Source organism: Phyllobates terribilis, unplaced genomic scaffold, assembly GCF_046119375.1.
Source record: "Phyllobates terribilis strain yellow unplaced genomic scaffold, ASM4611937v1 Scaffold_2__4_contigs__length_985480577, whole genome shotgun sequence".
Taxonomy (NCBI): Eukaryota; Metazoa; Chordata; class Amphibia; order Anura; family Dendrobatidae; genus Phyllobates; species Phyllobates terribilis.
The window spans coordinates 948273946-948299125 of record NW_027362762.1 but is presented as its reverse complement, the minus strand read 5'-3'; the positions used below and the strand labels follow the sequence as shown (position 1 = coordinate 948299125).

The 25180-nt window shown below is 46.7% G+C and overlaps 1 protein-coding gene across 1 annotated transcript in view; it reads left to right on the top strand.

Annotated features, from left to right (window-relative positions):
- The window catches only part of LOC141253094 (cell surface glycoprotein CD200 receptor 1-A-like), a 181151-nt gene that overhangs the window by 117812 nt on the left and 38159 nt on the right, over positions 1-25180 (top strand). Inside the window, exon 5 of the mRNA XM_073670853.1 lies at positions 1266-1326. Coding sequence (XP_073526954.1) covers positions 1266-1326 — 61 coding nt within the window. The remainder of the gene's footprint in view (positions 1-1265; positions 1327-25180) is intronic.

Sequence of the window (25180 nt, the reverse complement as noted above, 5' to 3'; positions counted from 1 at the left end):
TGAAGGAGTTCTCAGAGATGCTTAGGACTTGTTGGCCCTTTTGCCTTCAGTCTGCGGTCCAGCTCACCCCAAACCATCTCGATTGGGTTCAGGTCTGGTGACTGTGGAGGCCAGGTCATCTGGCGTAGCACTCCATCACTCTCCCTCTTGGTCAAATAGCCCTTACACAGCCTGGAGGTGTGTTTGGGGTCATTGTCCTGTTGAAAAATAAATGATGGTCCAACTAAACGCAGACCAAAGCACAGTTTTACACTGGTCTAATGTCCATTCCTTGTGTTCTTTAGCCCAAAAAAAGTCTCTTCTGCTTGTTGCCTGTCCTTGAATTGGTTTCCTAGCAGCTATTTTACCATGAAGGCCTGCTGCACAAAGTCTCCTCTTAACAATTGTTGTAGAGATGTGTCTGCTGCTAGAACTCTGTGGCATTGACCTGGTCTCTAATCTGAGTTGCTGTTAACCTGTGATTTCTGAGGCTGGTGACTCGGATAAACTTATCCTCAGAAGCAGAGGTAACTCTTGGTCTTCCATTCCTCGGGCGGTCCTCATGTGAGCCAGTTTCTATGTAGAGCTTGATGGTTTTTGCAACTGCACTTGGGGACACTTTCAAAGTTTTCCCAATTTTTCGGACTGACTGACCTTCATTTCTTAAAGTAATGATGGCCACTCGTTTTTCTTTACTTAGTTGCTTTTTTCTTGCCATAATACAAATTCTAACAGTCTATTCAGTAGGACTATCAGCTGTGTATCCACCAGTCTTTTGCACAACACAACTGATGGTCCCGACCCCATTTATAAGGCAAGAAATCCCACTTATTAAACCTGACAGGGCACACCTGTGAAGTGAAAACCATTTCCGGTGACTACCTCTTGAAACTCATCAAGAGAATGCCAAGAGTGTGCAAAGCAGTCATCAAAGCAAAAGGTGGCTACTTTGAAGAACCTAGAATATAAGACATATTTTCAGTTGTTTCACACTTTTTTGTTAAGTATATAATTCCACATGTGTTAATTCATAGTTTTGATGCCTTCAGTGTGAATGTACAATTTTCATAGTCATGAAAATACAGAAAAATCTCTACATGTATGATTTGCATATATATATAATACGTATGAATTGTGTATACTTCTTTCTCAACACATTCTACTTGTATTCTCTTATTATAATGGCATATAGTAGGTGAGGCACTTCAAGTAACCCCTCTGCTTCGCACCCTGTGTCATCCATAATGTAGATTAGCTTGATGTATTTGTCTATTTATGTATTGCAGGTCACGCGTCAAAGCAATGGTCCACACAGACCCTCATCTAACCCGCACTCATGGTGAAGAGGTAATCAATAGATGATCACAGGAATGTAGATTTGTTTGCTTTTGCAGTTCTGATTGACAGCATTAAAAATTCTTCATGCCATGAAAAGTTAAAAAATACACAATTCAACATTTATACAACATTTACTGAACCGAACATAATGAGCCGGCAATGTGATTCTTCAAGTCGCTATAATTATGGTGTTACAAAACTTATATAGGTTTTTATTATTTTACTGGCGTAATGCAGAATTTCCACCAAAGTTTTTATCCTCTTAATATGTTGCAGTCATCATATTATAAGAGCACTGTGTACTTACTGTTATGTTCTGCTACCAGAGCTAAGGAAAGAGAGGAGATCTGTCCCTACGATAGAACTCAGCTTGATCCCTACGATGTAACAGGGAACCTGATCCTGCGATCAGACCTGCTAAAGTCCTCAGCTAGTCTGTACGGAGACCTATAGATGTGGGGAAGGAATCCCTACAAGTACTAGGGACTGGAAGCAAAATGGACACCTCCTAACAGAAATAGTAGCAGACAGACGAACAAACAAAATATATAGAACACAGAGGTCCGAAGACCAAGCAAACTAACAGAGTTAGATACTGAGCACCGGCTAGCTAAAGAGTAGTAATACAATGAAGTCCAGCAAAGCCAGAAGGGCGGAGCAGGACTAAATAGGCCAACAAGGTCATGTGACCAGCAATAGAAAAAACCTAAGAGCAAGGTTCTAACAGTACCCCCCCTTCTAAGAGGATCCTCCGGATCCCCTAGGACCAGGCTTATCAGGAAATCTCCTGTGAAACGCTCTGATAAGTCTGGACGCGGAAACATCATCCGACCTCACCCATGAGTTATCCTCGGGTCCGAAACCTTTCCAGGCCACGAGATACTGCAAACTACCTCTATACCGTCTAGAATTAAGGATGCGAGAAATTTCATATTCCCCGTCCTCCACCACCGGAGGAACAGAGGCAGAGGCGTCACAATCCGACACAACAGCTTTTTTTAACAGAGAGACATGAAACACCGGATTAATTCTCCAGGAGGTAGGAACCTCCAACCTAACAGCAGATTGGTTGACAACCTGAAGCACCTTAAAGGGCCCTACAAACTTGGGACCCAATTTCTTAGAAGGAATCCTCAACCGCAGATTCCTAGAGGACAACCAAACCATGTCACCAACAGCGAACAAAACCTCCTGTCGTTTCCTATCAAAGTAGTCTTTAGATTTTCTGTTAGCCTCCTGAAGATTACCACGCACATCCGTCCAAACTCTCTCCAAATCGCCGGAAAAATTCTCCTCCTCAGGCACGGCAGATACCAACTTGAAGAACGACCCAAACGACGGATGTCTCCCAGAACAACAAAAAAAAGGCGAACAACCAGCAGAAGAAGATGTATGATTGTTCAGAGCAAATTCAGCAAGTGGCAGAAACTCAGACCACCCCTCTTGATTGTCTGCACAAAGCAACGCAAGAACTGCTCAACATCCTGGTTTTTCCTTTCTGTCTGGCCATTAGATTCAGGATGATATCCGGATGAGAACGACAAATGAACTCCCAACCTGTCACAAAAGGCACGCCAAAAACGAGCCACGAACTGAGGTCCCCTATCAGAAACAATGTCAGTAGGAACGCCATGAAGTCTGACAATTTCCTTGACAAAGGCCTTAGCGAGAGTCTTAGCGCAGGGCAGTTTGACGAAGGGAACCAAGTGACACATCTTGCTAAAACGGTCCACGACCACCCAGATGACAGTAAAACCCTCAGAGGGGGGAAGGTCAGTTATAAAGTCCATAGCCAAATGTGTCCAAGGAGCACTGGGAACCTCCAGAGGGCAAAGCAACCCCGCAGCAGGAGTATGTGAGGACTTAGATCTAGCACATATAGTAGATTGACTTCCTTCTGCCATCCAGGCCACCAAAAACTGCGACCCACCAGTCTCTTGGTCTCAGAGATCCCGGGATGACCTGCCAACCGAGATTCGTGACACTCAACAAACAAATCTCTCCTAAAGGTCCCAGGCACAAACAACCTCCCATGGGGAGTGTTAGATGGGGCATTCTCCTGTGCTTTAAGAATCTCATCTTCCAAAACGGAGTCCAAAGCAGCTATCACAACACCTTCTTGTAAAATGTTCTCCTCTTTCTCAGCACCGACTATGGGAGAAAAACTGCGAGACAAGGCATCCGCCTTAACATTCTTAGTACCTGGGATGTAAGTAACGGAAAATTAAACCGCGAGAAAAACAGTGCCCACCTAGCCTGACGGGCATTCAGGCGCTTGGCAGCATCAAGATATATCAGATTTTTATGATCCGTAAAAACCTGAACGGGAAATTCAGCACCTTCCAAGAGGTGGCGCCAGTGTTCAAATGCGAGTTTAATAGCCAATAATTCCCGATTACCAATATCGTAATTCAGTTCAGTCTCCGAAAATTTTTTTGAAAAAAAGGCACAGGGATGTACTCCATCCCCGTTATCCTGAGACAATACTGCACCAACCCCCACAGAGGAAGCATCAACCTCAACCAAAAACGGCTTAGTCACATCAGGCTGCATAAGGATGGGAGCAGAGGTGAACCTCTCCTTGAGATACACAAAAGCTTCAATGGCCTCAGAAGTCCACTGAACCGCATCAGCACCTTTCCTGGTGAGATCGGTCAGCGGTTTGACAATAATAGAAAATTTTTTAATGAATTTTCTATAATAATTGGCGAAACCCAAAAACCTCTGTATCGACTTCAAACCAATAGGCCTAGGCCATTCCTGCACAGCTTGAACTTTCACCGGGTCCATCTCAAAACCTTCGCTGGAGATAATGTAGCCCAAAAAACTAATTCTCTGTACAGCGAACTCACATTTCTCCAGCTTAGCAAAAAGTGAATTGTCCATTAATAACTGTAATACCTCACGTACGCTCCGCCAATGAGACTCCAGATCCGGCGAATAAATCAAAATGTCATCCAAATACACAACCACATTTTTGCCGATCAAAGGTCTAAGGATGTCATTAATAAGATTCTGAAAAAATGCAGGAGCATTAGTAAGACCAAAAGGCATAACCAAATTCTCAAAATGACCCACAGGAGTGTTAAAAGCAGTCTTCCATTCGTCACCCTCCTTCATGCGCAACAGATTGTATGCCCCCCGAAGGTCAATTTTAGAGAACCACTTGGCCCCCACTAACTGGTTAAACAGATCAGGAATCAATGGCAGTGGGTAAGGATTGCGTACAGTAATTTTGTTAATCTCACGAAAATCCAGACAAGGACGTAAACCGCCGTCCTTTTTTTTTACAAAAAAAAAAATCCAACCGCCACAGGAGACTTAGAGGGCCTAATGTGACCGGCGGCCAAACTTGTCTGTATGTATTCCTCCAAAGCCTTTCTCTCAGGAATAGTAAGATTAAATAAACGACTCTTAGGAAGAGTCGCTCCAGGGACAAATTCAATAGTACAATCATAGTCTCTATGGGGAGGCAAAACCTGCGATTCCTTCTCAGAAAAAACTCTCCAAAAATCCTGAATAGGAACAGGCAATTCCCCCCTATCCACAGCTGCAATACGCCCGTTACAACACTTGTCATAACATTTATGGCTCCAGGATTTAATTTCATTGGTAGACCAATCCAGTACAGGATTGTGCAATTTTAACCAGGGCAATCCCAACACCACCGGAGAAGGCAAGTTATTCAAAACTACCAAATCCAAATTCTCATGGTGAACACCATTAATAGTGAGGGGAAATTCACAGACCTTGAGAGTAACATTCTTCAAAGGGGAGCCATCCACAGAAACCACAGCAATGGGGGATGACAAAGGTTCGGGTTTTAAATTGAGTTTTTTCAAGAATCCCCCATCAATTACATTCAGAGTAGACCCACAATCGACAAACACCCGAAATTCCATTAATTTTTCCTGAGCAATAGTGGAGGCAGCTAAAAATACACCCTTGGAATTTAAACAGGCAATACGGGCATGACTGACCATTTTTTTTTCTTTCTTCATACGAAGCACACAGCTTTTAATGAAATGACCAGAATTTCCGCAATAGAAACACAAACCTTCAGAAAATCTGCGGTCTTTTTCTTGAGAGCGAGGTGCCATCGCTCCAATCTCCATCGGCTCTCAACTGTTAGTACACACATTCTCATGACCAGAAACTGACATAGCAGAGGATTTGCTCTCATTAACCCTTGCACGCAGTCTCCTATCCACCCGTATAGCTAATTGCATAGCCTGTTGCAAATCTTCAGGTGTGGGATAAGCAATTAGCAGATCTTTAACCCTTTCACTAAGTCCAGCAAGAAACAGACTCTTCAGAGCAGAATCGTTCCACCCTATTTGAGTAGACCACCGACGGAAATGAGTACAATATTTTTCCACATTACCTGATCCCTGTCTCAAACGTCTCAACTCAGTCTTAGCAGACACGATCAGGATCATCATATAATAGCCCCAAAGCAGAAAAAAAACTATCCACTGATCTAAAGCATGTATCACTAGGCTGCAAAGAAAAGGCCCACTCCTGAGGCTCTTTGCGCAAAAGTGACATTATGAACCCTATGCGCTGGGATTCATCCCCAGAGGACCTGGGTCTCAAACGAAAATACAATAAGCAAGCATTTTTAAATGAAAAAAATTCTTGGTGTTCACCAAAAAATAAATCAGGCAAACGTACCTTAGGCTCCAAGAAATGTGCTCCAGAACAGTTACTCACGTGCTGATGGAGCTCGGCCACCTCCAGAGAGAGTCCCTGAAGGCGTTGAGCCAAATCCTGAACCGACACCATTATGGAACAGAAAAATCTTTCCTTAGAGAATTTGCGGGCTGGACTTACTGTTATGTTCTGCTACCAGAGCTAAGGAAAGAGAGGAGATCTGTCCCTACGATAGAACTCAGCTTGATCCCTACGATGTAACAGGGAACCTGATCCTGCGATCAGACCTGCTAAAGTCCTCAGCTAGTCTGTACGGAGACCTATAGATGTGGGGAAGGAATCCCTACAAGTACTAGGGACTGGAAGCAAAATGGACACCTCCTAACAGAAATAGTAGAAGACAGACGAACAAACAAAATATATAGAACACAGAGGTCCGAAGACCAAGCAAACTAACAGAGTTAGATACTGAGCACCGGCTAGCTAAAGAGAAGTAATACAATGAAGTCCAGCAAAGCCAGAAGGGCGGAGCAGGACTAAATAGGCCAACAAGGTCATGTGACCAGCAATAGAAAAAACCTAAGAGCAAGGTTCTAACACTTACAATTGCTAATTTTTTCCTTTCTACCCAGCTAATTGTTCTATTTTCCATTAGGTCTATGGCATCAAGTGCCTAAAAAAATGACTAGCTGAATCCTTCTAATCTCTTTGTAGAAACAGGAGGTTAATTTTCTCTGCACACATCAAGAGTCACTGCAAAAGTCCCTGGCAGGGGAAAAAGGGAGCTGCAGGGTCAGGAGTTGAAGAGGGGAATGATTTACGCAGGGAAAAGAAAATCCTGTTTATATATTGAGCAGAGAAAAGAGAAGAGAATAGAAGGCAGAATAAGCAATTGTAAGTAAGCAGTGCTTTATAATATGATTGTAATATATTAAGAGGATAAAAACTTTGCTGGGAGTGCTTCTTTAAAAAGAGTTGCCAATTCTGACTTTTTTTCTTAAAAATAATAAGTTTTAAGTGAAAAAAAATAGTTACATTACAGTAAAATAATTTAATATTTTCATAGGTTGGACATTTATGGCAAATATGGATATTATTTTCATTCTTTTTTTCTTTATTTTGAGAAAAAAAAGGGGTTATTCAAACTTTTTTTTTTCATTTTAAAAATAGATGTATTTTAAATTTCACTTGTGCTAATGTAGTAAAAATCATGATCTTCTAGGAGGCTGTAGCTGGGCTTAAAAAGAGCACCAAGATGAGGGCAGCAATGGCCTTCAGCAGGTTACAATAGCAAACCATCGGCACCCAGAGATTGTATTGCGGGGAGCAGCTGAATGGTTACCCACCAGTCACTTAAATGCCGCTGTCAGAGATTGACAAGAGTATTTAGATGGAGCTAGCTAGTATAAAACATTGGGCACTTGCCCTGTGAGGATTGGACTCCAATATACATATATCATGGAGCAGGAAGTGGATAAGGTATATTAAGAGAGATCTATGCTTACTTTTCCAAATATAGGATTCCACATTCCCTATAGTCTAAAGGAACTGTCACCTGTCCACTGGAGGTTAAATTAGTCGAAGTCTGACTTGGTCCTTATATAATCGACTGCATGTGCCAACAACCATATCATATTTTAGGCATTTTTTAGAATAAAGACATACACACCAGTTTTTTTGTTTTTTTGGGGGGTCAGGTCAAGTGGGAGTGGTCACAGCTTTATTTATACAATCATATTAAGTAAACAAGAACAATTATACTGTAGCTTGTGAAAATCTTCACCCCCTTGGAATTTTTTTATGTTTTGCTACCTCACAACCTGGAATTTCACAGGTTTTTTTTTTGAGGGTTTGCATCAGTTCATGTAAAGAACATGTCTACAACTGTGAACATTTGGTTTTCTTTTTATTGTGAAGTAAACAACAAATAGGTCAAAATAACTGAAAACTTCAGTGTGCATAACTATTCATCCCCTACAGTCAGTACTTTATAGAGCCTCCTTTTGCGGTAATTACAGCTGCAAGTCACTTTGGATAAGTCTCTATGACCTTGCCACATCTTGCCACTGGTATTTTTTCCTGTTCCTCAAGGCAAAACTGCTCCAACTCCTTCAAGTTAGATGGTTTCCTTTGGTGAACAGCGATCTTGAAGTCTGACCACAGATTCTCAAATGGATTAAGGTCTGGGCTTTGACTCCGCCACTCCAAATCAATTACATGTTTCCCCTTAACCACTTAAGTGTTTCTTTAGCAGTATGCTTTGGGTCATTGTCTTGTTGAAAGGTGAATCTCCATCCCAGTTTCAAATCAGTGACAGACTGAAACAGGTGATGCTCAAGAACATCCCACACCATCCATCTTCCTCCTCAACTCAGACCATTTTCCCTGTCACTTCTGACAAAAAACACCCCACAGCATGAAGTTGCCACCACCATGTTTCACTGTGTGGATGGTGTTCTTGGTATGATGAGCTGTGTTGGTCTGGCACAAGACATAGCGTTTACCTTGGTGGCCAAAAAGTTCAATTTTGGTCTTAGCTGACCACAGCACTTTCCTCCATACATTTGGGGAGTCTGCCATGTGTCTTTTGGCAAACTTAAAAAGAGCTTTACAATTTTTTTGTCTAAGTGAAGTTTTTTTCTGCCAACTCTTCCATAAATGCCACCTCTATGGAGTGTATTGCTTGTTGCAGCTCCTACAGGGTTACTTTTGGTCTCTGTGCTGCCACTCTGATTAATGGCTTCCTTGCCCAGGCTGAGTTCTGGTGGGCAGCCCTCTCTTTGCAGGTTTCTTGCGGTACCATGTTCTTTCCATTTGATGATAATGGATTTAATGGTGCTCGTGGGGATCATCAGAGATTGAGAGATTTTTTTATAACCCAATCCTGACTTATACTTCTCAACAACTTTGTCCCTGACTTGTTTGGAGATCTTCTTGGTCTTCATGGTGTTGTTCGGAGATCTTCTTGGTCTTCATGGTGTTGTTTGGAGATCTCTTGGTCTTCATGGTGTTGTTTGGAGATCACCTTGGTCTTCATGGTGTTGTTTGGAGATATCCTTGGTCTTCATGGTGTTTGGTTAGTGGTGCTTCTTGTTAATGGTGTTGCAGCCGATGTGGCCTTTCAGAAAAAGTAAAGTGTATACACTGACAGACGTGTGACATTAGACTGCACACAGGTGGACGTCCTGTTACTAAGCATGTGACTTATGAAGGGAATTGCTTGCACCAGAAATTTTTAGTGGCTTCATAGCAAAAGGGGTGAATACATATGCACATGCCAATTTTTAGTTATTTGATCCCATAAATTTAATTTATGCCAAAATTTTTCTCATTTCACTTCACTAACATTAGACTATTTAGATCTGATGCATCACACACAAATCAGATTACAAAAGTATTTAAACACAGGTTGTAATGTAACAAAATAGTTTACGTGCCAAAGGGGTGAATACTTTCGCAAGCCACTGTATGTAGCCCTGCTTTATCTTTTACCCACTACAATGTCTAGTTACTGTGAAGCCATTGTGCATGTGTTTTTCCTGGGCCCATGTCCCGCCCCATGAGGAAGACAAGAAATTTGCTTGTCTCAGGCGCACAACACACATTTTTGTTGCAAATAATTCCTTAAGCCTAACAAAATCTGATTTAATTAAAACTATCAAATCTGCTAACTTTACATGACCCAATTCATTACCATAAGAGTGCATTACCAAAATGACAGGTTATTTGCAGCGTCTGCTGACTACATCCTCTCTTGGCAATAACTTTACCCACTGTAGGCCTCCAAATCATTTCCAATAAACATCTGCTGTGGACATTCCCAGACTCAATCCTACAGGTCAATTCACAGCCCTTTGCAGTGCCCAAGAAACAAATGAGTGTCCTAAGATCCAATACTGCCGCTGCTGCACACCTGAGACAACCAAACATATCATTAATCAGTCAACAAGCCACTAGTCTATGAAGAAAAATCCATCCAACAGACAAACCAATAATTTATAACAGGAGGGATGCACCGGTAAAAGATGGTAGGCTGATTCAATGTCTGAGTCGGCTAATAATGCGCCAGCGGTACCCAACCGTCTTACCAACTTCAAAATGCGTGTACGAAACCACCAACTATTCCTTCAAAATTCCATCACTGGGTTCCAAGGGGAATAAGACAAGGGCTGTATCAATCTGAATTTACCCAACTCATTTTTAGGGACCAAGCCAAGAATGGACACAAGCAAATTATGAAAAGGAGGATCCACAAACGGACCTGCAATCCTATCACAGTTAAACTCCTTCTGCAATTTTCCCTAGCCATTTCAATATTCTTATACACTGACTTCAAATTATCTAAAAACTGCAACAGCAAAAATCCTTGAAAAATTATAGAAAAAACTCCTCTCCAGGAAACTTTTCAGAGAGAAGGTTTGCCTTCCACCTCCTAGGCTGGATTTTGAGCCACAGGTCAATTGCAAAGACGCTCACTGGTGTTCTCCACTAATCCTGGTAAGCAAACCTTATGCTGTCTGCCTTACCCGGTGGAAGAATCTGAGAGCCAAGTGAGTGTCCTCACATATGGAACATTTGTGGCAGAACTAGGCACAGAAATGACAGTGCCCTTCATTAGAGAGCTAGCAAGCTCTAGTGGGGCATTTGACTGCAGTAGAGATTACTAGTGTGGTCGATGTACCAACTCTATTAGCTACCAAACCAATGCTTGAAAAGAAAGGCCAACTGCTTCCAAAACTTTCTACCATAGCACCATCAAGCTGAATGTCTGCACAGCATGTAGGTTGAATATACACTGCTCAAAAAATAAAGGGAACACTTAAACAACAGAATATAACTACAAGTACATCAAACTTCTGTGAAACCAAACTGTCCAGTTAGGAAGCAACACTGACGATCAATTTCACATGCTGTTGTGCAAATGGAATAGACAATAGATGGAAATTATTGGCAAATATCAAGACACACTCAATAAAGGAGTGGTTCTGCAGGTGGGGACCACAGATCACATCTTAGTACCAATGCTTTCTGGCTGATGTTTTGGTCACTTTTGAATGTTGGTTGTGCTTTCACACTCATGGTACCATGAGACGGACTCTACAACCCACAGAAGTTTCTCAGGTAGTGCACCTCATCCAGGATGGCACATTAGTGCGAGCTGTGGCAAGGTTTGCTTTGTCTGTCAGCGTAGTGTCCAGAGGCTGGAGGCACTACCAGGAGACAGGCCAGTACACCAGGAGACATGGAGGGGGCCGTAGGAGGGCAACAACCCAGCAGGCCACAAATGTGCATGTGTCTGCACAAACGGTTAGAAACCGACTCCATGAGTGTAGTGTGAGGACCCGACGTCCACAGATGGGGTTGTGCTCACAGCCCAACACCGTGCAGGACGCTTGACATTTGCCACAGAACACCAGGATTGGCAAAGTCGCCACTGGTGCCCTGTGTTCTACACAGATGAAAGCAGGTTCACACTGAGCACATGTGACAGACGTGACAGAGTCTGGAGACGCCGTGGAGAGCGATCTGCTGCCTGCAACATCCTTCAGCATGACCAGTTTGGCAGTGGGTCAGTAATGGTGTGGAGTGGTATTTCTTTGAAGTGCCGCACAGCGTTCCATGTGCTCTCCAGAGGTAGCCTGACTGCCCTTAGGTACCGAGATGAGATCCTCAGACCCCTTGTGAGACCATATGCTGGTGCGGTTGGCCCTGGGTTCCTCCTAATGCAGGACAATGCCAGACCTCATGTGGCTGGAGTGTGTCAGCAGTTCCTGCAAGATGAAGGCATTGAAGCTATGGACTGGCCCGCCCGTTCCCCAGACCTGAATCCGATTGAGCACATCTGGAACTGTTGGCATATACAACAGATTAGAATTTATTATAAGTGAAAGGAGGACTTTATACTAACCAGACAGCAGATGGCGATAGTGTGTAAAGTTATATGCTTGCTGTAATAGGTGAGAAAAGCTCTCAATTGTTGGTTGTTTTTACTTCCTGTGTTTTTCTTTCTTTTCCTGAATGTGTTATGTCAGCAGCACACGGACTGTGTGACACTGAATTGTATCTCAAGTTTAACCAGTATGAAGTAAATACGGTTTACTCAAGATATCTTGCTCATTGAAGCTCTTGTAAGTACAGTGGTGACTGTAAGAAGATGCTCTCTGCGACAGGTTATGGGCCCAGGCTGGAACCCAGACACTAAAGCCCAGACACTACAGGTCCACACTACAAGAGGATCCTGGTTTATAACCCCAGATAACAGAGCACACAGATAAGCTCTGTAAACAGAAGGAAATAAATCCAGATACAGAGTGACAAAGGAATTCATGATCCCAGGAGCTGGATATAATTACAGAGAATTCAACACAGGCAGGACATACAGCAACTATCAGCAAGAAAAACAGGAGAATATCTTCAGTACAACTCTCTAAACAAGTAAGACTATATAAAGATGATGAGTAACACAGATCTGAAATTCACAGTAGCTAAACTGAATAGTGAAAATTATCAGTTATGGAAATTCAAAGTAGAGATGTTGTTATCTAAGGATGATTTATGGGAAGTAATTGTTACAGAAAGACCAGATCAAGATAATCAGACATGGGATAAGAAGAATAGACAAGCAAGAGCCACTATTAGCTTATTAGTGGATGATGCTCAATTAATACATATAAGAAATGAAGAAACAGCTAAAGGAATGTGAGAAAAATTAAGAAAACTGTATGAAAGACTTAGCTTGAATCACAAGTTATTTTTATTAAGAAAGCTTTACAGTATGAGATTGAGTGCAAATGACAACATGCAGAAGCACATATTCTCAATGATGTAAATGATATCACAGCTAAGATCTATTGGTGAAGACAATAAAGATAGTCATGTAGCAGCTATATTATTGTGCAGTTTACCAGATTCGTATACAGCCTTGATAAATGCCCTTGAGACGAGACCAGAAACTGACATTACATTAGATTTTGTGAAAATAAGACTAATTGATGAATATCAGAGAAGAAAAAAACAAATAAATGATTCTTCTACTGAAAATGACAGTGAAAACGCTCTTAAAGCTACAGAATTTAAAAAACCGTGGCACAGACGTCTAGGACATAGACACCCTGACAATATAAGGGAACTACAGAGAAAAGAATTGACAAAAGATTTAAAGATATCAGATTGCTCAATTACCGTAAGATGTGAATGTTGTATAAAATCTAAAGCCACAAGGATATCTATTCCAAAAGAAAGTGAGATGAAAAGCGAAAGACCACTTGATTTGGTGCATACTGACGTATGTGGAACCATGAAAGTGACTACATCAGGAGGCAATAGATACATGTTGACTTTTATAGATGACTACTCAAGATACACAGTCACATACTTAATTAAGAACAAAAGTGAAGTTTTTGATAAACTTGTAGACTATGTAACAAGATCAAGTAACAAATTTCAAAGGAAGCCAATTGTCATCAAAAGTGATAATGGAGGTGAATTTACAGGTCACAGAATAGAAGACTACTTAAGACAAAATTGAATAGAACACCAGAAAACTGTTCCATACACACCTGAACGAAATGGAGCAGTAGAAAGGAAAAACAGAACTCTAACAGAAATGATAAGATGTATGCTGACAGATTCCAAACTACCAGAGAAATATTGGGGTGAGGCAGCAATGACAGCTACATATCTACAGAACTGACTTTTTTCCAGAAAACTGATGAAAACTCCATATGAACTGTGTCAAGGTATGAAACCAAGTGTCAATCATTTAAAAATTTTTGGATGTAAAGTTTTTATATTCATTCCAGCAGAAAAACTTTCCAAACTTCAAAACAAATCCATGGAAGGAATATTCGTTGAATATATTGAAAATTGCAAAGGATATAGAATCCTAGATCCCAAAACAGACAGAGTTACGGTGAGTAACAGTGTGACATTCATTGAAGATTTAAATAAAGACATTATGATTTCAGTTGAAACAAAATATGAGAAAAACAATAGTGACATAACTGAAGAAATATCTGATGAGAAAGAAGTAGAAATCAATGAAGAACAAAATACTGAAAGTGAAGAATCACAACTACAAACAGACACAGAACCAAGACATTCAATGAGAGAGAACAAAGGAAAACCACCAAAACGTCTCTCATACAAGACAAGCATAAGAAAAATCTATGAGCCTACCTCTTGGGAAGACATATCTAAACTTCCTGAAGAAGAAGCTAATAAATGGATAGAAGCAATAGAAACAGAAATTAAATCCATGCATGTGTAACGGGTCTGGGAGGCGGAACCTCTGAGCTACTATACAAGGGGGCGGTCCTTGTAAGGGAGCGGGTGGCGACCAGGGTAGACGGGCAGGCAGTCACAGCAGGTGACTAGGACAGTCTCTGAATGAACGGACAGGAGGTCACGGCAAGTGACCGGGGCAGTCTCTGGATGAACGGGCAGGAGGTCACGGCAAGTGACCGGGGCAGTCTCTGGATGAACGGGCAGGAGGTCACGGCAAGTGACCGGGGCAGTCTCTGGATGAACGGGCAGGAGGTCACGGCAAGTGACCGGGGCAGTCTCTGGGTAAAGGATTGGTACGACCTGTGGGGGCAGATGATAGACGTGAGCTCCCAGGTGAGCAGGCGAGAGTCTCTGGATAATCGGGTGGTCACAGCATGTGACGGCGGAGCCTCCAGGAAGACCAACAGACAGGCAGCAGATGAGCGCTCCCAGGTGAGCGGGCAGGAGTCTCTGGACAGGCGGGTGGTCACAGCACGTGACGGCAGAGCCTCCAGGTAGGCTAGCAGACAGATAGCAGATGAGCGCTCCCAGGTGAGCGGGCAGGAGTCTCTGGACAGGCGGGTGGTCACAGCACGTGGCGGCAGAGCCTCCAGGTAGGCTAGCAGGCAGGTAGCAGATGTGCGCTCCCAGGTGAGCGGGCAAGCTGGTCCTTAGACAGACTGACAGGAGTTGGAAGGCAGACCGTCGGACCTCAGGCAAGCAGGCAGGTAGCAGGATATCAGGCAGGAATTAGACAGCAGACTGGCAGGAATCTGGCAGGTAACTGACAGCGGGACCTGAGGGCTGAAGCAGAGTAGTGAACAGTGCTACAACATTGCTCGGGCACCTCCATTTTGGAGGAGGTGCCTTTTATATGGGAGGTCCTCCGGCAATTGGCCGGGGACTCCTTAGGACGGCGCGCGCGGTCCCTTTAAGAGAGGGGGAGCGCGCGCGCGCGCGCCCTAAGCACACTGCCGGGGAAGGAGCGCGTGCCGGAAGCAGCGGGGAGAGAAGCGCTGGAGGACGCCGCGCCAGGAGCGGGGAGGTGAGAGGGACGGCGTCTCTGCCTAGAACGGGGCAGAGACGCCGATGCTACAGTACCCCCCCCTTTAGGCCCCCTCTTTTATTGGCCAGAAAGAAATTTCTCAAGGAGAAGCGGGGCGTTGATGTTCTCCCTGGGTTCCCAAGTTCTCTCCTCAGGACCAAACCCCTTCCAATCTACCAGAAAAAAGGTTTTTCCTCTTACCCTCTTGGAGGCCAGAATACTCTCTACCTCAAAGATGTCATCAGCGGAAACCGGAGAAGGAGGGGCACCTGGATTTTTGGAAAAAAAGTTAAAGACAACGGGTTTGAGGAGAGATACGTGGAAGGAGTTGGGGATCCGTAGGGTGGCCGGGAGTTTTAATTTGTAGGCCACAGGGTTAATTTGCCTGAGGACTTCGAAGGGGCCGATGAATCGAGGACCCAACTTGTAGGAGGGTACTTTGAGCCGCACATGTTTGGATGAGAGCCAAACCTTGTCTCCCGGACGGAATTGGGGCGGATCCAGACGTCTCTTATCAGCATATCTCTTCATCCGCTCAGAGGAGAGAAGAAGAGCGGACCTGGTGCTCTCCCAAATAGTAGAAAATTCGCTGACAAGAGACTCCGCAGCAGGGTTGTCCACAGAAACGGAGACAGGAAGTGGAATCCGGGGATGTTGGCCACCGACTATAAAGAATGGGGATTTGGAAGAGGACTCGCTCTCATGGTTGTTATAAGAGAACTCGGCCCATGGTAGGAGATCCACCCAGTCCGAGTGGTGAGCATCAACGAAGTGCCGGAGGTAGCTGGACAAGATCTGATTGATCCGCTCCACTTGACCATTGGACTGAGGGTGGTAAGCGGACGAGAAATCCAGGGTAATGTCCAGCAGCTTACATGTGGCTCTCCAGAAGCGAGAGGTGAACTGAACCCCACGATCCGACACGATGTGGAGGGGCAGACCATGGAGACGGAAGATGTGGCGGATAAAGTCTTTAGCCAGCTCGGGTGCAGACGGAAGACCAGGCAGGGGAATGAAGTGGGCCATCTTAGAAAAACGGTCAGCGACAACCCAAATGACAGTACAACCGGCAGAAACTGGAAGGTCGGTGATAAAGTCCATAGCGATGTGTTGCCAAGGAGCAGCAGGTACGGGAAGGGGCAGGAGATGGCCGGCAGGTAGTTGTCGGGGAACTTTGTTACGGGCACAGGATGAACAGGCCGCGACGAAGTCTACCACATCCTTACGCAGGGTAGGCCACCAGTAATGCCGGGTAATAAGTTGGAAGGTCTTCTTTTGGCCAGCATGGCCAGCTAGTTTAGAAGAATGTCCCCAGCGAAGAACCCTCTCCCGATCTGGCACAGCTACGAACGTCTTACCGGGTGGAAGACGAGTCAGATCCAAGGGGGCCACATTCATCACCTTGGAGGAGTCGATGATGTGCGTAGGTTCCTCCTCTTGATCGGAGGACAGGAAGGACCGGGACAATGCATCAGCTTTGACGTTCTTGTCCGCCGGACGGAAATGAAGAATGAAGTCGAAGCGGGCAAAAAACAACGACCACCGGGCCTGGCGAGGATTGAGTCTCTGGGCATTTTGGAGATATGCCAGGTTTTTGTGATCCGTGTAGATAATTACCGGGTAGAGAGCCCCTTCAAGCAGATAGCGCCACTCTCCCAGTGCCAATTTGATGGCTAGCAATTCCCGGTCTCCAATGGAGTAGTTGCGCTCCGACGAGGAGAAGATTTTGGAGAAGAAGCCGCACGTTACCATTCTCCCGGTAGAAGACTTCTGGGTGAGCACCGCTCCGGTTCCGGAGGAGGAGGCATCAACCTCCAGGTAGAATTGTTTATTACAGTCCGGACGGTGCAGGACGGGAGCAGAGGCGAAGGCTTTCTTTAGGGAAATGAAGGCCTCCTCGGCTTCAGGCGACCATGTCCTGGGGTTAGCCCCCTTACGGGTAAGTGCAGATATGGGAGCAGTCCGAGACGAGAAGTGTGGGATGAAAAGACGATAATAATTAGCGAAGCCCAGGAATCGCTGTATCGCCTTCAAACCTTCAGGACGAGGCCATTTTAGAACGGAAGAGAGCTTCTCGGGATCCATTTGCAGACCTGTTTGGGAGATGACATAGCCCAAGAACGGAAGGGAGGTCTGATCGAAGAGGCACTTCTCGTATTTGGCGTAAAGGTGGTTCTGCCGAAGCCTAAGCAGGACCTGACGAACATCCCTCCGGTGTGTGGGGAGATCCGGAGAGAAGACCAAGATATCGTCCAGGTATACCACTACGCAGGAGTACAGGAGGTCACGGAAGATGTCGTTGACTAGTTCCTGAAAGACCGCGGGAGCATTACAGAGACCGAAGGGCATCACAAGGTACTCGTAGTGACCGTCCCGGGTATTGAATGCCGTCTTCCACTCGTCTCCTTGACGGATACGGACCAGATTATACGCTCCTCGTAGATCCAGCTTGGAGAAGATCCTGGCGCCCTTGAGACGGTCAAACAATTCGGAGATGAGTGGCAGGGGAGATTTGTTTTTTACCGTGATGAGATTGAGTCCTCTATAGTCAATACAGGGACGTAGCGAGCCGTCTTTCTTTTTGACAAAGAAGAATCCGGCTCCAGCCGGGGAGGTAGATTTTCGGATAAATCCCCTAGCCAGATTCTCTTCAATGTACTCAGACATGGCTCGGGTCTCGGCTGCAGACAACGGGTAGATACGCCCACGGGTGCGGAGTGGTGCCAGGTACCAGGTCGATCGGGCAATCGTATGGCCTATGGGGTGGCAACGTCTCAGCTTCCTTATTACCGAAGACGTCCGCATAGGGCCAGTAGGGAGCCGGGAGACCAGGTAAGTTAGCTGGAGTAGGCTGAGGGCGAAGTGGACGGACCGGGACCAGGCAGGTCCTATGGCTGTCAGGACCCCATCGGAGTACTTCACCGGACCGCCAGTTCAATACGGGTTCATGTGTCTGGAGCCAAGGTAGACCTAGCAACAGGGAGTGAGAAAGTCCGGACAGCACATGGAATGAGATCTCCTCAGAGTGCAGCATTCCCACCTGCAGGGTTATGGGTTCGGTGATGAGCAGGATGGTCTCCGAGAGAAGTCTTCCATCCACGGAGGCGACTGACAATGGTTCAGCCAGGGACTTGGTGGGAATATGGTATGTCTCTACCAGAGACTGGGAGATGAGGTTTCCAGCAGCTCCAGAATCCAGATGGGCGAGTTCAAAGAGACGGTTTTCTCCCAAAGCAATAGAGACCGGTAAGGTCAGAGACGGAGAGGGCTTACTTTTGTCTAGGACGACCTCTCCGAGTGGTCCTAGACACTGGCGTTTCCCGGCTTTTCCGGGCAGGAACGGATGAAGTGTTCATACTGCCACAATAGAAACAGCTTCCCTCGGCTCGGCGAGATTCTTGGCGAGAACCGACCATCTTGGTCTGGTCGACCTGCATAGGCTCAGGAGAGTGTAGCTGAGGAGAGACGGAGGGAGTGACGGGTTTCTGAAAAGTAGGAGCTAGACGTGGAAACCTCCTCTCACGGGTGACCTCTTTGGCACGCTCCTGGAACCGCAGGTCAATCCGGGTGGCAAGAGTTATTAGGTCATCGAGAGTGGTAGGAATGTCCCGACCGGCAAGTTCATCTTTAATACGGCCGGACAGACCCTCCCAGAAGACGGAAACCAGAGCGTCATTATCCCAGGCCAGCTCCGAGGCAAGGGTACGGAACCGTATGGCATATTGGCCCACGGTGAGACTTCCCTGACGGAGGCGTAGCAGAGATGATGCGGATGAGGTCTTCCGTCCGGGTTCGTCGAAGACTTTCCGGAAAGCCGTGAGAAAGGCAGGCAAGTCGGACACCAGGGGGTCTTCTCTCTCCCATAGAGGATTTAGCCAGGCCAGGGCCTCTCCGGTGAGATGGGACATGATGAAGGCAATTTTGGCCCGGTCGGAGTTAAACTGGTGAGACAGGAGTTCAAAGTGCAGGGTGCACTGATTTATGAAGCCCCGAGCCTGGGCGGAGTCGCCTCCGAAACGAGGAGGTGCAGAAAGCCGGGGTCCGGGGTAGGATACCATGTTATTAGTGGGCAGTGGAGCTGCCGGATTGCGAGTCATGGCACTGGCGGTGGTTGCAGGCAGAGCAGTCAGAGTGTCCAGGCGAGAATTGACATTCCGCAGGTGACCCAGGATGGACTCCTGTTGGGACCTCTGACGGGACAGTTCATGACACAGGTCCGAGAGCGAGGGAGCTTGGGTGCCACCGGGTTCCATGGCCCGAGCAAACTGTAACGGGTCTGGGAGGCGGAACCTCTGAGCTACTATACAAGGGGGCGGTCCTTGTAAGGGAGCGGGTGGCGACCAGGGTAGACGGGCAGGCAGTCACAGCAGGTGACTAGGACAGTCTCTGAATGAACGGACAGGAGGTCACGGCAAGTGACCGGGGCAGTCTCTGGATGAACGGGCAGGAGGTCACGGCAAGTGACCGGGGCAGTCTCTGGATGAACGGGCAGGAGGTCACGGCAAGTGACCGGGGCAGTCTCTGGATGAACGGGCAGGAGGTCACGGCAAGTGACCGGGGCAGTCTCTGGGTAAAGGATTGGTACGACCTGTGGCGGCAGATGATAGATGTGAGCTCCCAGGTGAGCAGGCGAGAGTCTCTGGATAATCGGGTGGTCATAGCATGTGACGGCGGAGCCTCCAGGAAGACCAACAGACAGGTAGCAGATGAGCGCTCCCAGGTGAGCGGGCAGGAGTCTCTGGACAGGCGGGTGGTCACAGCACGTGACGGCAGAGCCTCCAGGTAGGCTAGCAGACAGGCAGCAGATGAGCGCTCCCAGGTGAGCGGGCAGGAGTCTCTGAACAGGCGGGTGGTCACAGCACGTGACGGCAGAGCCTCCAGGTAGGCTAGCAGACAGGTAGCAGATGAGCGCTCCCAGGTGAGCGGGCAGGAGTCTCTGGACAGGCGGGTGGTCACAGCACGTGACGGCAGAGCCTCCAGGTAGGCTAGCAGGCAGGTAGCAGATGTGCGCTCCCAGGTGAGCGGGCAAGCTGGTCCTTAGACAGACTGACAGGAGTTGGAAGGCAGACCGTCGGACTTCAGGCAAGCAGGCAGGTAGCAGGATATCAGGCAGGAATTAGACAGCAGACTGGCAGGAATCTGGCAGGTATCTGGCAGGTAACTGGCAACGGGACCTGAGGGCTGAAGCAGAGTAGTGAACAGTGCTACAACATTGCTCGGGCACCTCCATTTTGGATGAGGTGCCTTTTATATGGGAGGTCCTCCGGCAATTGGCCGGGGACTCCTTAGGACGGCGCGCGCGGTCCCTTTAAGAGAGGGGGAGCGCGCGCGCGCCCTAAGCACACTGCCGGGGAAGGAGCGCGTGCCGGAAGCAGCGGGGAGAGAAGCGCTGGAGGACGCCGCGCCAGGAGCGGGGAGGTGAGAGGGACGGCGTCTCTGCCTAGAACGGGGCAGAGACGCCGATGCTACAGCATGATTGAAATACATGGACACTAACAGATTTGCCAGAAGGAAGAAAAGCCATAGGATGTAAATGCATTTTTAAAGTAAAATATCAAACAGATGGCACAGCTGAAAGATACCGAGCAAGACTCGTAGCTAAAGGGTATTCCCAAAAATATGGAGAAGACTATGATGAGACATTTGCTCCAGTTGTCAAACACACTACAATAAGAACTTTACTTACAGTTGCAGCAATGAAACAGATGGAACTGAGACATCTGGATTAGTGTTGCGCCACCCCCGTAGTGTTCGAGTTCGGTTCGGTTCGTCGAACACCCGTGTGTTCGCCGAACTGTTCGTCGAACTGTTCGTCGAACACCTTTGAACACCGTTAAAACCAATGGCAGGCAAACAAAAACACATAGAAACACATAGAAAACACATTCAAAGGTGTCCAAAAGCTGACAAACTGCTCAGAAGACACAACTAACACATGGAAAAGTGACAAGTACATATAGTCATGCGAAAAGAAAAGAGGTGGAGGAGTAAAAGGAGGGGGAGACACAGATATAGGCATGTCATGCCCTTCTAAAATCCAAAAAGTGAGAAGCCGACACGTTCAGTCCGCTCCTGCCCGTGCCACCTCCGTGTCGCCGGGTTTGTGCCAGAACCCTGACGGCCAGCCCCCCTCTCCCAATACTGGTGCCTGTCCGCTGGTGGGTCGAGCGAGCCCCCCTGTGGTGGAGGCAGCTCTAAGCTTTTTAATTTAAATTGTCTCTCTAATTTGAATGAATGCACTTTAAATCCATTTACAAGGATCTATTGGAGGGCAAGTCTCATGCCAGCAGCCGCGTAATTCCAGCTCCATTAGCGTCCACTAAAGCTGCTGCAGTTAAAAAGCTTTTATAAGGATCGAGCTCGGCTGTCCACCGCAAGGCATCCTACTGCCAGTCCAAGCCCCTATGCCTTGGGGTGCCTCCTGATGCTCTTCACTGAGTATCCCGTGGTCCCGAAGCATTTCCTTTGAAAAAATTAAGTGTCCAAACTACAGGTGGTGTAGCTTGCTTAACAGCCGGGATAATCCGCTGACTAGAAGACACTGCTACTAGGCACAAAGTATTTCCTGGGCTAGATGCAGTTAAAAATTTGTAATTAGATACTCTCGTTGGATGCTGAGAAAGCATTCCATAGAGTCTCCTGGCACGCCATATATGATTCTCTTAAAAAGCTTGGGGTAGGAGTCTAGGGGACCCTTTTATAGCCAAAATCACGGCCCTGTATCACAATACGTCACCTAGGCTGAAGATAAATGGAACTGTAGCACCCTGAGGGCTCGGTTGCTACAGAGGTATTGCACCTCACCCAGAGGTGTGATATTTCACTCTCAGGTAAGGATGGAGTGTGGATCAGGACCCGACACCTGCATGCATTACACCACATTGCCGTGGGGCAGGGCGACCAATATGCCCCTGAGATGGGCACGACAGTCCCTGTCCCTGGCTGGAGTGGGGGGAGGGAACACTGAGGAAGGGGAACCCTGTAGTGCAGGAGCAGGGAGGAAGCAGTTCCTGGGTGCATTGAGAAGGGAGTATAAAAGGTGGGCACCATCTTAGTTCAGTGCAGAGAAGTCTGAGCAGAAGTGGCAGGGAGCAGGGGCTCTGCATGAGCTCTGCTCCGGAGGCGGGCCTAGTAACAGAGGCCCAGGCCTGGAAGAGGGAGAAGGAAGGAAGAGGAGCGGAGAAGGCTCCAGGAACGAGGAATGAAGGGATCCCAGGGGTGCGGACGGGCGAGTCGCCACCGCACGCCCGAATCCACCTGCGTGGAGGGGTCAGGCCAAAGGGGGAGACCGGTCCCCGAAACTAGTGGAGGCAGGAAACGACCCTCAGCTAGAAACCGGAGGCTGTGACATTTTATGTGGCGCAGCCCCTCGCTACACCCGCTAGGAAGGCACCACATAGGGTCAGGGAAACTGGCGCCAAGTTTACCAAGAGGAGGCCCGAGGCAGCCGGACAGAAGGGTTGGTAAGAAAGGCCAGACAAAGGACACACAAAGGGGGTCCTGTGAAGCGCTCCAAAGTTATCTGGGAGTTGTCTGAGCCCCTCACCTGGTGAGCACAGTATGACGTGGGCAGCCGTTACCTGCAGACGTGGTCTGGATAATAAGAACTGTGAGTAAGGGCCCTGAACTGCATCACTGACTCCGTGTCGTTATTGCTGCTGCCCTGCACCATCACCCCCATCCTCCGCATACACTGCCCTGAGGCTATACTCCTCCCGTGGGGAGTTATGCTACGCTCTGCTGCACCCACAACACCAGCCTCAGCGGTCTGCCCTGCAGCGGCGGTTCACTCTGACCGCAATCCACGGGTGGCGTAGTCGGACATTTAAACATCAAAACCACATAAATAGTTCCGCCACTGGTTTGACCACCCTGAGCCACGGAACCGGGTCGCCGCCACGAAGACTACAACCACCAGCATCCACCAAAAAGTGTCCGGCTCTGGGTGTCCCAAGGCCCAGGGGGTGCATCAGAACATTTTCAACACCTTTCACAATCACCAATGGGACAAGGCAGGGATGTCCTCTGTCCCCTCTCTTATACATCCTAGTGACGGAGCACCTGCTCTCATCAATTCACCATAACCCCAATATTAGGTGGATTGAGGTGGGAGGCACCGAGTACAAGTGCTCTCTATTTGCTGATGATGTCCTAGTATATATCACTCAATCACATATATCCATCCCTGCTGTTATGGCTGAAATAGATCACTTTGTTACATGGTCAAATTTTAAAATCAATGCAGCGAAGTCTGAGGCCCTCGATGTCTCCCTCCCCAAATCCATATAGGATTCCATCCAGTCCAACTTTCCCTTTGCCTGGCCCTCACAGGGTATCAAATACTTAGGAATTCCTATTCATAGAGACCTCTCCCATCTATGTTATCTTAATTTTGGGCCCTTTATTGAACAACTCCATACAGACCACGGTTGGCAAGTTAGAACTGTAAGATTTACTACGTGAACCACTGGTGTTTTATGGAAAAGCACATGTACACTGTGTTCCAAATTATTATGCAAAAAGTGTTTAGGAGTGATAAGGGAAGAATTTGTTTATTTGTCAGTTAAACTCATTGATGGTGATGTGTGTCGGGACTCTTTATATCACTGTAAGCAATTGCAGACACCTGTGCTAATTAGTTTGGCAGGTGTGCCCAATGAAAGGCAAGACTACTTAAGAAGGCTGTCTCACATTATTAAGCAGCCTACATTATCTGCCAAAATGGGAAAGAAAAAGGATGTGTCGGCTGCTGAGAAGCAACAAATTGTGGAGTGTTTAGGTCAAGGCATGACTACAATCAACATTGTGCGATGATCAGGATGAAGTGTCTTGGCAATCAAGAAGTATGTAGCTGATTCACAGTACACACGTGTGCGTGCTGATAAGGGCAAATTGAGGACTCTTTCCTACAGGCAATTACGTCAGGTTAAAAGAGCAGCGGCAAAAAAGCCTTGTCATAGCAGCAGACAAGTTTTTGAAGCTGCTGGTGCCTCCAACGTCCCCCGAACAACAAGATGCAGGGTCCTTCAGAGGTTTGCAGCTGTGCATACGCCATCCTGTCGACCTCCTCTATCCACTTCACACAAGCAGAAACGGCTCCAGTGGGCTAAACATTACATGAAGACTGATTTCAAAACTGTTTTGTTCACGGATGAGTGCCGTGCAGCGCTCGATGGTCCAGATGGATGGAGTGGAGGATGGCTGGTTGATGGACACCCCACGCAAACACGGCTACAGCGCCAACAAGGAGGAGGTGGAGTAATGTTTTGGGCTGGAATCATGGGGAGAGAGATTGTCGGCCCCTTTAGGATCCCTGAAGGCGCTAAAGATGAACTCCATAATGTATGTGGATTTTCTCAAACAGCACTTCCTGCCATGGTTCAAGTAGAAGAACCGTGTATTTCACAGCAAGATCATTTTTTTGCATGATAATGCACCATCTCATGCTGCACATAAAACATCTGCATCTCTGGCTGATATGGGCATAAAAGGGGACAAACTTATGGTGTTACCCCCATGCTCCCCTGACCTCTACCCCATTCAGAACCTCTGGAGCATCATCAAAAGGAGTGTCTATGATGGCGGGAGGCAGTTCACATCTAAGCAACAGCTCTGGGAGGGTATTCTGTTCTCATGCAAAACAATTGAAGCAGAAACCATCCAAAACCTGACAAATTCAATGGACGAGAGAGTTCAGAAGCTCCTTTCGAACAAGGGGTCCTATGTGAAAATGTAACATCACCTAGAATAAAGTTTTGAGTTGAAAACTGTTTGATTTCAGTTTCTAATAACCTGCTAATGCTTATAATTTCAAAAATGACCATTTTTTTGGTCTTTATTAAAATGAAAAGGTTGATCGAAAAGTTTGGGGGATCTAAGAGTGTGGCAACCCAGTAGTCA